Source organism: Sabethes cyaneus, chromosome 3, assembly GCF_943734655.1.
Source record: "Sabethes cyaneus chromosome 3, idSabCyanKW18_F2, whole genome shotgun sequence".
NCBI lineage: Eukaryota > Metazoa > Arthropoda > Insecta > Diptera > Culicidae > Sabethes > Sabethes cyaneus.
This window is the reverse complement of record NC_071355.1, coordinates 14826440-14841247: the sequence shown is the minus strand read 5'-3', so window position 1 is coordinate 14841247 and position 14808 is coordinate 14826440. Positions and strand designations below refer to the sequence as shown.

Genomic DNA, 14808 nt, shown 5'->3' with positions numbered 1-14808 from the left:
TTTCATCTGCTACGTTGCAAGTTTGTTGCTTAAAATCTGCTACTCTGAAACTACTCTTAAACTATTTCAACCAACGCACCTGACCGCCCTGCAGCTGCTTCTCGTATAAATTGCCAAATAACACACACGCTCGCAAGGATACCAAACAAAGTGCAACTGCAACGATTGTTAAAACTAACTAGCAAACTATTCGCCGGTTGTTTGTTAATCCAAAAGGAGGAAAGATTTTTAATTTCGAACCTCATCCCTCAGTGCCCTGAACGAACGCGATCATACTAACTAAACTATCATCATCATTCCCACGGACGCACGGCTGCTGCAGGGGATGAATTCGAATCACATGCTTCCTAATTTCCCCCAAATTTGCAAACATGGAAAATTTTGTGAGCTAAAATGTGTTCGCTCTAGGTATGGTGTATACATTCAAACACACAGAGAGTCGTCAATTTCAATCAAAGTCGCTCCAGTAGCCGCCAGTCACTGCCTCTGCCACTGGCCTCGGTTGTCATCGCGCTCTCATCACTAGCGAATCGAAACGATTCGCGCGATAGAATAGCGCAGACCGGAACTGACGGCGTAGATTGCATCCGTTTGATTGCAAATCATCGACGACGCCAGCAAACGACTGGCCGGCTGGTTGGCTGACTGACTGACTGACTGACTGTCTGACTGGTCATTGTCGACGGCTAACTTTTAACAGTACAATAGTCGCCAGCAACTGGGACCGGCGGGAGTTTTATTGAACACGCGCATGGGGAACTTGTAAATTGGAAAATGCAAATTAGTGCATACTTCAAAAGTCCCCTTCTCGGATGGGGGACGCACAACCATCTACCATCAATTATGCGCAAATTCGTATTTTCCGCCCGGCAAAGCTCTAAATTGATTTTACACAAACCGGGCACATTTTCGAACTCATTTGACCGGAAAGTTATCGACTTCCGCCAGGCAACCGGTCCACGCTCGCACACCAACCAAATCGACAAATTGATGTGAAATCGGATTCCCGCTGTCCCTTAAACGGATTTTCCAATGATGCATGGCGATGAAATGAATAAATGCCGGTTTCTCTTAATTTTCCCCCTTCCCACACCCACACCAATACGCCCAGGCACACGTACCTACATGACATCTGATCCTCCGTCCAACACCTAAACCATTTCAAAACGCCGGCAATGATTACAGCAAACTCACTTGTCACTTATAGATTTTCTCTCGACAGCTGCCCGGGCCAAAATCATCGGTTCCCAGGAGGTACACGTGAAGAAAGGCAGCACCATCTCCCTGTCCTGCGTGGTCAACGTTCACGCCTCGTCTATCTCATGGTAAGCACCTTTGAAAAATCATTTCCTCATTTAGATATTCCGGTAAACTTCAGCCACAACCCTTGAACGTGATTGAAAAAAAAATTCCAATTTCCTCTCTGGTGAAAGCTTGAACCAACGTACTTCACACATACACACACGAAAATCCATTAGCCAGAAACTAAAAGCGAATATTTAATGTTTGCACTCGGTAAACTTTGGCGGTTTCGAGAGAATCCGAATATTCTATTTCGAAGCTTTTGACATATACCTACATACTAATACGTTTGTGGGCCTGCATAGCTGCATATTCGAAGCTGATCACAAGCGGTAAATTGCATCCACATGCGGTAATTACACAGCTTTCGAGCTGCATGCACACCTGTACTCCTCTGACAAACACCGACAATTTTAGTTTCAATTTCGATAAATTAATTTACATTTTGTACCCGATTAGCCCTACAAAATTGTCGGACCCACAAGTACATACCTAAAATGTGGGCGAATCAGTTACACCGAAAACATTTAATTTTTTCTTTTAACGGCAAAATAAATTTAATAATGAAAAAGTCCAGTACTGTTGTGTTCATTTTTAATTTCAAGATTTAATTTTCTTACCAGAAAAACTATAAATGCTTGTTTCCTTGCCAGAATTATCCGTTACATTGGAGTAGAAAGCCATACACCATGCGTCTCAATCAAAACATTATTAATTTGAAAACTGTACCACAAAAACAAAAAGTAAACCTTTCTGAATTTTTGATAATGTTATGTAAACAAATTCTAGTTTAGGGGTCAGTCCCGGTGTAGTATTTAGCATTCACGCCTCTCACGCCGAGGACCCGAGTTCAAATCCCAACCCCACGAAGTCACGAATGACCTAAGCTGAAGCTAAAGTGACTATAATCTAACAAAAAAATCTAGTTTGATAGAAAATATATTAAAAATTGGGTCTTTTTGATATTCACACCATAAAAACACGAATAAAATGAATTTTTGAAACCGAAGATCAGCACGAAATGCGTCATCCGAGTCGGTGGGAGAGTCAGAAACTTTCTCGTGTCTGAAGATTTAAAATTTCCAATCGTTCTGCCACTGAAACATATACTAGCGAGTTTGCTAGCCAAGTTTTAGCATCATACACTATTGCATGCGAGTTCTTATCTGATGCTAGAAATTCCATATCATCGATATCGGTGGCCGAAACCTAGTTCGCCACACATACCACCGGTGGTTTCATAACAAACGACAAACCCATCCCGGTGCAGTGCGGAATCGCCAACTTACCAACACTATTACTAGTAGGTAGAGGACCAACTAGAACAAAGCCCTCGATCGCTGGTCAAACACCGTCGGCGATCCTGAAGGTGTGCTTCACCTGCCTCTTTTGTAATGGCTAGCGCGGCCGTGAGTAGCGTTCTTGCTCTCAGGGTCGGCTCTCACATATGAATGCCGATCAAGATTTCGGATAATAAGTTTATCTAAATGAACAACTATCTTCACTTCCTTAAATCTACTTTTATTTGCCTCACCTACTCACACGTGCTTCGGTTGTATAATTGACGGGTGCCGGCCGGCCTTCCTGCTACTGGTTATGCTGCTACTCGAGATGCTCCTGCTGGTAATGCTGCTACGGACAATGACGCTACTGAGCCGCTGTTTCTGTCGCTCCTTGACGATTTCCGCTGTTTTTCGTTGTTTGTGGGGAAGGAATTGGCCCCCGTTCGTACTTCCAGGTATAGACTGTCCAACAGTCACAGCAATGGGTGAACTTCCGGTGACTCAATGGTACAAAACCGACCCACGAGGTGATGCTTTCAGTATGTTCAGTATGTGATTCCAAAAAGCCCCAACTTCTGCATTCGCGCCTGCGGGGAATGATTTTCCTTCCTGCGTCTTTCTGTGGCTCAGGATCAGACTTCTACGGCCACTGTATCTACGTACGTTCCACGTGGCGATTCTTCCGGCGATACAATCGATCGCCCACCTTTTGGGGTTAACTAATGGGTCCTACAGAGCATGTGGGAAAAGTGAGGGAAATATTAGCTTTTGGCTACCGGGTTGATTTGAGAAAGATGGTTGCTAATTATTTAAATTAACTGAGCGTTAGCATACCTGATTCGGTCTTTTTAAAGCACTTCAACGGCCTTCCTTTTCTTTAAACAATCAGCTATTGAAAGCTTTTACTTTTTAAACTTTTAGCTCATCGGCTGGTTTAGATGTTCACTAGCCTGTGGTTCGATTTCAAGAGACCTTTAGCAATTTCTTTCCCCGGTAGCTTAGCCTTTTTCCCCTTTTCAGTTTCTCTTTATTGCTGGTAGCAGCGGTAATAGTAGCGTTGGTAGCATTTCAAGTTGTAGCAGGGTTCTGCCTGTTTATAGCATTCTGCTCCTATATTTACCTATTATTCAATCTGGTGCTTGAAGTGTTTTTTTGAATATTCTTAATTAATTTCCCTAGGCTAACTGACATTAAATAGAAATAGTACTGTGTTATTCTCACAAATATTTTATGGACAATTATTCTTTACTCAAATATAAATACAAAAAACCAGAAAGCGCACGCATTCACGCAGTCACATTCAACTTGCGATCCCTTTTGAAGCCATGTTCAAGAGTACAGATATCGCCGCATATGTCGTCCTGCATCCTCACGGCGTGGCAGACTTACCGTTGTCTCCCAATTTTCGCCAGATGCACGACCCAGAGGGTTGTTCACACCAGCACGCAGTCTTTTAAAGGTCCTCTTTTTCTAGCTTCTGAAATAGAGTGATAAAACTGCGTATGATTACAGTACTGCAATTTTTTGCCCGGGCTTCTTCTTATGATTTTTTGAAAAATATTGATCCAAAACTAAACGTGGTTGAGTTTGGACTCAACGAAAAAATAATTAAGTTGAGGGGTCCACTACGAAGTTTTGACGATTCAAGGATTTCTAAGTTTCTCTGGCCGCTATTTTGTCCAAAGTTTAAAAATATGTTTAATATAGGTTTTACAAACCTGGCGCAAGGACCAGATCGAATATTCAAATATATATTTGTTAAGAATTGATGTTAAAACATCACCAGGATAACCTACTAACTGTTGTTAAAACGGTGGTTAAAAGTTGGCTTCGTAAAACTTCAGCATTAAAGCAGGATCTCGGAAAAAAGCGGGCAATGTTAAATAGAATGTTCTGTAGCCAAAGTCTATTCCATGGAAGGCCCATGTGTATGTAAATGGGTAAAATGGTAGAACAAGGATAAATGTTAACACTACAGAGACTATAGATTAATCCATTGTCTCTATAGTTAACACCAGGGATGGTTCGATCACTTTGAGTCAATTTTTATTCATTTGACAGTACCGTCTCAGCCGAGCAAAATATGACAAAATTATGTATGGGACATTTGTAGAACTAGTTCTTATCTAAAATTTTGCTGAACAAAGTTTTGCTGTATCTTTTGTAGTTACGGTGTTACAATACTAGTAACTCATCAGTGACTAAATGAACGTTCATTTAGTCACTAATAAGATATTAGCATCGTAGCACCGTAACTACAAAAGATACAGCAAAACTTTGTTCAGCAAAATTTTAGATAAGAACTAGTTCTACAAATGTGCCATACATAACATTGTCATGTTTGGATCCGCTGAGACGGTACTGTCAAATGAATCAAAATTGAGTCAAAGTGATCGAATCATCCCTGGTTAACACACGCATCATTAAAAGATATTTCACGACACATATGCATTGAGAGATGCGATGTGAAAACGATGTAAATAGGTGCGCATATCGATAAATGTCCCTAAGATTTTCGTATTTCTCACTCACTCTTACTTTATACATCAAATTTCGTTAATTGCGCTAAGGTTATCGCTGATTTTGTGGAATACTTTTCGTAATCGCGCTGATCTGATTAATCCAATAGCTGACATGAATAACACTAAAGCTGTTACCTATAACAGCACAGCCCAATTAATAAAAGTTTTTGTGAAAACCGACGATAAGCTTAGTGCAATTAACGAAATTTGACTGTAGTTAAATGAAGCTGCTGCTGGCGCTTTATGTTTTGGATCAGAGCCCTGCATCTTTAAGTACGAGCTTGAATGTAAAAGCAGCTTAAAGAGAAAGCAGAACTAAATGATTAAAAATATACCTGACGCCATTTTCACATGTAGGTTTTTGGTAGTCATAAACAACGCAACAAAATCTAAATTTCTCCATAAACTAAACTAGTTACGCAGTTCATGGTCGTGCCGAAAGGAATAGAAAGAACAAAAAAAATGATTTACGCTCTTAACAATGCACAGTGGTCCAGCAACGAAAACTAAGTGGAAATTTATTTTTGCGGCTAAGCGATTCATAACAGCTCCCTGCAATGTTCAGCAAATTTCTTCAACTCTAAAAGACAATTAATGCGAATTCAACGACTAAGATTCAGTTTGGCTTGTAAACACATAACACATAATAACTTTTTATTGAAAAGAGATAGAAGGATAATTTCTTTGACAAAGTTGTAGCTAAAAATTATATAAGTAGCTTTGCGAAAGACATAGTAGGCGTATTTCAATAGTTTCTATCTCACAGCGTGTTTTATAGAAAAACCTCTCATAAATCACTTTTTCGACAATTACTTCAAATTGAATGGTTTTATTGCATCATAATGTTTAACAAAGTTTTTTCTCTTATCAAAAGACATATTTTTGTAGAACATTTAAAACTCATACGTATAACGAGTTCTAACGTTTTTCCTGTGTTTTTTTAGTCTTTATCAGAATAGAATATCTCAAAAAGGGGCAAACGGGAAAAATCAAACTTGACCGTTTCTGAAAACTTGAAATTTTATTTCGAACATAAGTGAAAATAAAAAACTGGTTTTTTTCTCAAACTCGAGTAATTTCAGTTTAATTGTTTCATGTTTGGCCATTTTCTACTGTGTAACATTTTCTAATATCTTCTTGAAGACGATTAGAACCAAGTCAATAGAACAAGAGAAATTTGTCGTACAATGATTGTCACGTAAAATAGTCTTCGCATTTCGGATATAACATCAATTTTCTATCTGCACCAGCTATTTTGGATAAATATCTATCTTTCAATTTTCATTACTTTGCAAATGTTCTCCCGATCAGATGATTTTAGTTCGGAAACAGACACTAAGGAAGGCTGCAAGTCGTAGACGAAATAGATATCTGTCATGAATAAAATATACATAGTAGAATTAAATTGGATAAGTTTTCTTCTTTTTAATTTTAGGAAATGTTTTACAAAGAATCTATCTCGTGCTGTTACTTATAACACGGATTTTTACATTTTGGTTATAAAGCAGGACAGAATGCTAATTTTTGCAACTCATCTTGAAATAAAGTTGATCAAATTATATCATAATTTGTTTTAATTGTGATATACCTAGAATAGATTTGATTACAATTTAGGTTATTTTAACTACTAACGAGACGAGAAGGAGGTTTTGTTATAAAAACTTGTGATTTAGAACTCATCCTGTTATAACTTTTTTATTTTTATTTGATCGGGCTACCATCAATAATGTCTTTTTGAGAAAATTTTCAAACAATAATAAAAACAAAACAAGGTTTTGTTGGTTATTCCATACATAATATCGCAAATTATTATATCAGTTGTATATGTCATTGTTTGATCATAAGCAGGTATGTCGAAAGATGCGAGAGAAAATAAAGCATAGAACCTTTTTGAAAACATCAACCTACTTATATCAGAATATCGTTGATTTGGAAACACAAATAGTAAAATGTTTTGTTTTTGAGTTATTTTATTGTTGTTAGCAATCTTTCTAATTGGCAATTCGGTTGAATTTCCTGGCGTGAGATTCCCTGAATTTACGCATACATTTATTTCGCATTTCTTGTACCTATTCGCTTAATAACTCATTTTTTTTAATTTTACGACTTGGTCCGGTATGATTTAACACCGACCATTTTACGTGAAAATCGAAAGAAATTATGTCATTGTAAGACAAATTTCTTTTGTACCATTGACTTGGCTCTAATCGTCTTCAAGAAGATATTAGAAAATGCCAAACATGGAATAATTATACTGAAATTACTCGAATTAGAGAAAAAACCAGTTTTTTATTTTCACATATGTTTGAAATATAATTTCAAGCTTTCAGAAACGACCAAGTTTCATTTTTTTCTCTTTGCCCCTTTTTGAGATATTCTATTTTGAAAAAGACTAAAAAAACACAAGAAAAACGTTAGAACTCGTTATACGTATGAGTTTTCAATATACAATGTTCTACAAAATATGTCCTTTGATAAAAGAAACAATTTTGTAAAACATTATGATGCAATAAACCCATTAAAATTGAAGTAATTAGCGAATAAGTGATTTTTGAGAGGTCTTTATATAAAACACCTTGTGAGATAAAAACTTTAAAAAATAGCCTACTATATCTTTGGCAAAGTTGCTCATATATTTTTTAGCTATAATTTTGTCAAAGGAATTATCCTTCTATCTCTTTTCAATAAAAAGTTATTATGTGTTATGTGTTTACAAGCCAAACTGAAACTTAGTCGTTAATTTCACATTAATTGCCGTTTAGAGTTGAACAACTTTGCTGAACATTGTAGGGAGCTATTTTGAATCATAATGCAATGGGAGCTGTGAAATATAGCAGAGGGGATTTGACACGTAAAGTACGGTCTGTAAGATATGAGTTCAACCATGAAATCGAGACCAGTTGTGGCAGATAATTCACGAAAACGGTTCTCCAAATAAACTGAAGCGACTGACCAGAGCTACATTGGATCGAGTGATGTTAATAATAACCGTTCTAAAGCAGCGGTAGCAGCGGAACGACTACCGGAGGAGTGGAAAGACGGGGTTATCTGCCCTATCTACAAGAAAGGTGATAAGCTGGATTGTGAGAACTACCGAGCCATCACTATCCTGAATGCCGCCTACAAAGTGCTGTCCCAAGTCCTCCTTCATCGACTATCGCCAATAGTCAATAGATTTGTGGGAAGTTACCAGGCCGGCTTCATGGAGGGTCGGTCTACAACAGACCAAATCTTCACCCTGTGGCAGATCCTCCAGAAGTGCCGCGAATTCCGAGTCCCCACGCACCACCTGTTCATCGATTTCAAAGCCGCATATGATAGCGTAAACCGACAAGAGCTATGGAAAATTTTGGACGAAAACGGCTTTCCGGGTAAGCTTACTAGACTTATCATGGCTACGATGGATGGGATCCAGTGCTGTGTGAGAATCTCGGGTGGATTGTCGGACCCATTCGAATCTCGCAGGGGACTTCGACAAGGAGATGGTCTTTCCTGCCTGCTATTCAACATTGCGCTTGAAGGTGTTATAAGGCGAGCGGCGATCGAAATGCGGGGCACGATTTTCAATAAATCCAGTCAATTTATCTGCTTTGCTGACGACGTGGATGCTGTCGGCAAAACATTTGAGGCGGTGGAAGATCAGTACACCAGACTGAAACGCGAAGCAGAGAAGATTGGATTGCAGATAAATACGTCTAAAACGAAGTATATGCTGGCGGGCGGGACCGAGCGCGACAGGGCTCGCTTGGGCAGCACCGTGGTAATCGACGGGGATGAGTTCGAGGTAGTCGACGAGTTCGTATACCTTGGCTCGCTGGCAACAGAGGACAACAATACCAGCCGTGAGATTAAAAGACGTATTATCAGCGGAAGTCGGGCCTACTGCGGACTCCACAAACACTTGCGGTCGAACAATCTGAGCCCCCGTACAAAGTGCACATTGTACAAAACGCTAATTAGACCGGTTGTCCTCTACGGGCACGAAACGTGGACATTGCTAGAAGAGGACCTACGAGCACTCGGAGTTTTCGAACGGCGGGTGCTAAGAACCATCTTTGGCGGAGTGCAAGAGAACGGTGTATGGAGGCGAAGAATGAACCACGAGCTCGCGCGTCTCTACGGCGAACCAAGTATTCAGAAAGTGGTTAAAGCTGGACGGATACGCTGGGCAGGACATGTTGCTAGAATGCCGGACAACTATCCTGCAAAAATGGTTTTCGCATCAAATCCGGTAGGAACAAGACGAAGAGGGGCACAGCGAGCGAGGTAGCAAGACCAGGTGGAGCGAGATCTGGAGAGCACTGGGTGCCCGCGGAACTGGAGATCAGTTGCCATGGACCGAAACAGATGGAGAAATTATACTGCGCAGGCCTTGTCATAAGACGTTAGGCCAATTAAGTAAGTAAGTAAAGCAGCGGTAGTAAACTGGCAGAGCCTTTGGAGCTGATGACAGTAAAGCTATCTATCGAATGAAATCAGAAGATCAAGTTCCAAAAACGGAATGTAGTCAAGGCTTTGATTTGCTTCAATAATTTAAGGAGTAAACACAACATTTATTCTTTTACTTATACTTACTTACCTAACTTACTTAAGTGGCTTTGTCTTAGGACGGTAAACAAAGCCTATTGAACAAGGTTTCTCCAGTTCTGCGTTTTGCGCTATCGCTCTCCAATTCCTTGGACACAGCGCGCTCTCCACCTGGTCATCTTGTTCCTACCGGATTTGAAGCAAACACCATCTTTGCAGGGTAGTTGTCTGGCATTCTAGCAACATGCCCGGCCCATCGTATCCTTCCAGACCTAGCCACCATTTTGACACTGGGTTTGCCATAGAGCTGTGCGAGTTCATGGTTCATCCTCCGCCTCCGTACTCCGTTCTCCTGTACGCCGCCGAAGATCGTTCTTAGTACTCGTCTTTCGAAAACTCCGAGCACTAGCAGGGCCTCCACGAGCATGGTCCGTGTTTCATGCCCGTAAAGAACAACCGGTCTAATAAGCGTCTTGCGCAGTGTACACTTTGTACGGGGGCTGCTTGACCCCAATTACTTGTTAAGCACGACTTTCGCTGATAGAACGCCTCCAAATCTCACGGCTGGTATCATTGTGCGCCGTTACCAGTGAGCCAAGGTAGACAAATTCGTCAACTACCTCCAACACATCGCAGTCGATCATCATTCTACTGCCCAAGCGGCGTCGGTCGGCCTCGGTTCCGCTGGCCAGCATGTACTTTGTTTTAAACGTATTCACTTTTAACCCAATCTTTTCTGCTTCGCGCTTTAGTCTGATGTTACTGTTCAGCCACCGCCACAGATGTTCTGCCAATAATATCCATGTCATCGGGAAAGCAAACGAATTGACTAGATTTGTTGAATATTGTGCCCCGCGTTTTGGTATCCGCTCGGTTCATAACACCTTATAGCGCTATGTTGAACAGCAGACGAACCTTGACCTCTGTGTGATTCAAATGAACTTGACAATCCACCTGAAATCCGAACACCGCACTGTGCCATCTATCATAGATTGAATTAATTTGCTGAGCTTCCTGGGGAAGCTGTTCTCGTCCATGCTTTTCCATAGCGCTTTCCGGTCGATAGTATCATATGCGGCTTTAAAGTCAACGAACAAATGGTGCATGGAAACATTTTTGGGGTCTGTCATAAAAGACGGTCATTAAGACTGTAGCAGTGACTTTTTAACCCGATGCCCTCCTGGCATACAATAACAAATTCAGAAATGCACATTTTTAATTTACAATTTTTCAAAGAAATAAAGTTGCTATGGAGACGCATTGTACTTTAAGAAATGGTAAAATCTTTAGATAACTTTGTTCTACGTAATTCTCGAGTCAAAATATTCTGCTTTCGATTCCTGATTCCTTTTCAATAGAAAACAGAAACGTATAGATAACGTTATACTCTGAATGGAAAACCTTTTCCTTCTGTGCACTGTAATTAAGATCTGAAATATTTGCATTCTGTGGCCCGCTGTGGCCAGAGTTGATTAAGCTTTGTGTAAATTTCAATTACGCGTGTCCATATTTGAAGAACAGAAAAAAGCGGGTCAGCAGCGGTTCAGCTGAGAATGAAATAAATAATTACGAGCACAAAAGAGAGCAGCGGCTAGGAAATGCACACCTCCGAAGCAAGACTTTCATTCACGTTCGGCTCGTTGTGTAATTTTCATTAGTGCTTTTGCTTGGCAGCAACGGTTGCATAAAGTTTGCCTGGCAAAGCAATTAACATGACGAACTGTTCATTATTCTTCCATTCCAGGTACCACGGCTCATCAGTGGTTGACTTTGACTCGGCCCGAGGGGGCATCAGTTTGGAGACGGAGAAAACCGAGGGCGGCACCAGCAGCCGGCTGATGCTCACGAGAGCCACCCTGAGGGACTCGGGCAACTACACGTGCGTCCCGACGGCAGCCATCTCTGCCAGCGTGCAGGTTCACGTTCTAAATGGTAAGTTACCCAAGCGTTTGCATTTCGTTAAAATAAAGCAACAATCGTTTGCCCTAATTAACCAGTGGAAGGCGAACTGTCTGTCTGATTTCTGATTTTTGTCCTCGGTTCTTTCGTTGCAGGTGAACACCCGGCTGCAATGCAAACCAGCAGCGGACGACTCTGCTGTCCAGCTTCGTGCTACGTGCTCGTTTTTATACTAGCGTCACTAAATAGTTGTAATTTAAGTAAATTAATCTACTTCATATCAGTCATGCACGAAGCGATCCGCTTCGTGCTTGTGTCAACGGCAGTCAGTCTTCTAATTTGTATCCGTCGCCGGTTCATCTGCAGTCGTCCTGTCACTCCCTCCAGCAGCAGCAGCAACAGCAGTAATAGCAGTTACAACATCCGATCAGTTTCTTCCTGTCATCCGAGCTCCCTTCACAGCTCTATTCAGAGCCAGCCCAGAGTGGAGCATCCGAATCGAGAAGCGACACTGCAGCAGAAGAGATGATCCCCTCGCTATCGCTACTATCCGTGGGAAATGCAGGACCTGTCTCATCAGCAGTATCATCATCCTCATTCCCATTACTACAGTCATCATCATCATTATAAACAACTACAGCAACAGCAGCAGTAGCATGATCGTTTTCTTCCATCATGTTGCAACAGCAGCGGCGCGTTTGTTGTGTCTGTGAATAAATAGTAGGTACAGAAATAAAGTTAGCAGAATAGTGACTCATAACCTAGGGCCAAACTTCGGACCCGGCGGTTCTCTGTTTCCACCACCAGAAAACTAAATGTAGTGTTAACTGAACCGAGACAATTTTCTATTTTCCTCCCCCCACCTCCCCAGAAAAACAAAACTTTCCCTCTGTGGTGCTCCGCGTGGATGTAGCGTAGTGAAAGGTGACAGCTTTCCGGGCGTAAACGAGCTGCTGACGAGCAGCAATGTTGTCGCTCCTTCCGACCACCAACCAACGTGATGAATTACGTAGCAATCAATTGTCTAGCTGTACCTTTGTTCCAAGCATACCAAATTAGGTTTAGGAAACGGATACTAAAGTGGATGCAGTTTCTAAATCAACAATGGAATTGTGTTGTTTCCTAAAATTAACATCACCTTTTACTGCGTCTCATCTGAACAGTAGTACACTCTTTTGCTCTTTTGTGAACGTAAAGTAATTACCAACCGCAAAGCAAATCAAATGAACAGAAAGTAAATAACACTAACCGAAAATAAGTTTCTTCCACTGAAAAAAACATAGTAAAATTAAAAGTTAGATAAGAGGTAAATAATGGTCAAAGTTGAATGGAATGTACATACATAAAATATAACGAAAACAAAGCAAAAACTAGACGATTCGGCCCACGATGGACGAAACAACGGAATTGTAAATGTATCAATGTTAAGTTTTTATTTTTAAACCACGACAAACCCAACTGTACAAGAAAATGGAACAGTTTTACAAACAAACAAACAAAAAACTGATCGGAAGGCGGCAGGCCCCTGCCCGCTTTCCGAGAAGTGTTAGTATAAATTATTACCGAGTGACAAAAATGTTCTCAACAAAGCAAAAAGTTAAAATAAAATCCTACTCGCTAAGCGATAGTTAATAAAGATCAACACACAAAAGTCGAACGAAACGAAAAACGGTGAAAAGGGGAAGAACTCAAGCAAAAAAGGGCTCCTCCCTCACCCCCACAGTTTCGAAAACTGCATTAAATCAAAATTTCACCGCAATACGAGCGGCGGTGTGCAAGTGCGAGAGCGCGGGCGGACAGTTCGAAAAGCCATTGAAAAGCGACCTTAATCGAGCTCGCCCGGGCGCCACACCGACCGGCCGACCGACCGCACCCAGGACGGAGCTCTTCGACGAAGGCCGGCTCCGAAAAGTTGTTGAACCGAAACATGATGAGGCTATAGAAATCGCCGTAGCAGAAACTAGGTTGTATACTTAAACATGACGGAATGAACGGGGCACGAGTGTACGGAACGGGTGAAACCGAAGAGCAGCTCCGTAAATGCGAGCGGCAAAAGTATGGCAACTTTTAAATTATAGAAATGGCAGCGTAGGATATCTGCGTACCCCCACAGACAGCCTCGGCTCGAGAGAAGCAAACTCTGCAAACTGGCTACAAACCAAGACGGCCACAATAGTGAAACGAAAAAAAAAATCATAAGATCAAAGATGAAATTTTTAAATAGTACATAAGTTGGGTGGAACATGAAACGAATCATTTGAGAATAATAAAAAAAAACAGAGTAGAAAAATTGACCAAACGCGCGGTTGTTCCGTTATTACCCCCGGAGATGACCTGGCCCTGCTCGCCGTGGAAAGAAAAAAAAACTCCTCCCACTGCACTGCACTGGCGGGCGGACTCGCACTCGCAAGGAAAAGTTCCATCAAAAGTTGCATGTTCGAGTCCATTTGTTTGGCGCCCACCGCACCGATGCGGTGCGGTGCGGCCCGCTGCACTGATGCCTGTTACTTTGGCTGTAAATAAATAAAACTACGGAAAAGTTCGAACCTAACCGCAAAAAATTTGGCTCATAATTCGATTAGGAACAAATTTTCACCTCGACTTCAAACAATTTTCCCGGCGAAACGAGCGAGGAAGCCGAACGGTCGCAACCCAAATCAGTATGAATCGTTTTTTGTTTTTGTTTTTTTTTGTGATAAAGCACGGTGGAATGACCATCCATCCAGTCAGAGCAGTGTTTTCGAGGTGCGAAAAAAACGTGGGTAAGAGCGAAAAAAAAATTCGGGTTAATGAAAATGGAACTTTAGCCACTCTCACTTTCGCGCAGACCGTCGCCGTCGTCGTCGACGACGACAAATAAACAACCTTATCCGGAATCCACCCGCAGTTTTCCCACCGAGCCCTGTGCCTACCTAAGTAAAGTACAACGCAACGAGGAGAGTTTAATGGTGGTTTTTGCTCGTCGCCGACGAGGCAGCGGTTGAAAGATTCCGATTTAATTTGGGATTACACGCCAGTTTAGGTTCGATCTCGTACGGCAGCATACAAATGGGGATTGTCCCCAAACCAATTTGTATAGAATTTGTTTGCAAATGAGCACATTTTGAAGAGGAAAAATCATACCTATCTAAAGTAACAGGAATCAGTTCCTGTTAAAATTCAGTTCAGCTTTCAACTTGAATTGTTCTGCCTTGTAAAATTGGGTAATGATTTAGCTGATTAAGCCTCCTTCTACTTATACTTAAGGTCGGAAGCAAACCAATGGAACTGACAGA

The 14808-nt window shown here is 41.3% G+C and overlaps 1 protein-coding gene across 1 annotated transcript; it reads left to right on the top strand.

The window, feature by feature from the left end:
* The first annotated feature begins 1035 nt into the window (after positions 1-1035).
* On the top strand, positions 1036-11941 carry LOC128739303 (uncharacterized). The gene is made up of 5 exons (XM_053834780.1): positions 1036-1117; positions 1208-1325; positions 11379-11566; positions 11689-11743; positions 11818-11941. Exons 1-5 carry the CDS (start codon positions 1036-1038, stop codon positions 11939-11941), a joined length of 567 nt encoding a protein of 188 aa, XP_053690755.1.
* Positions 11942-14808: the final 2867 nt, after the last annotated feature.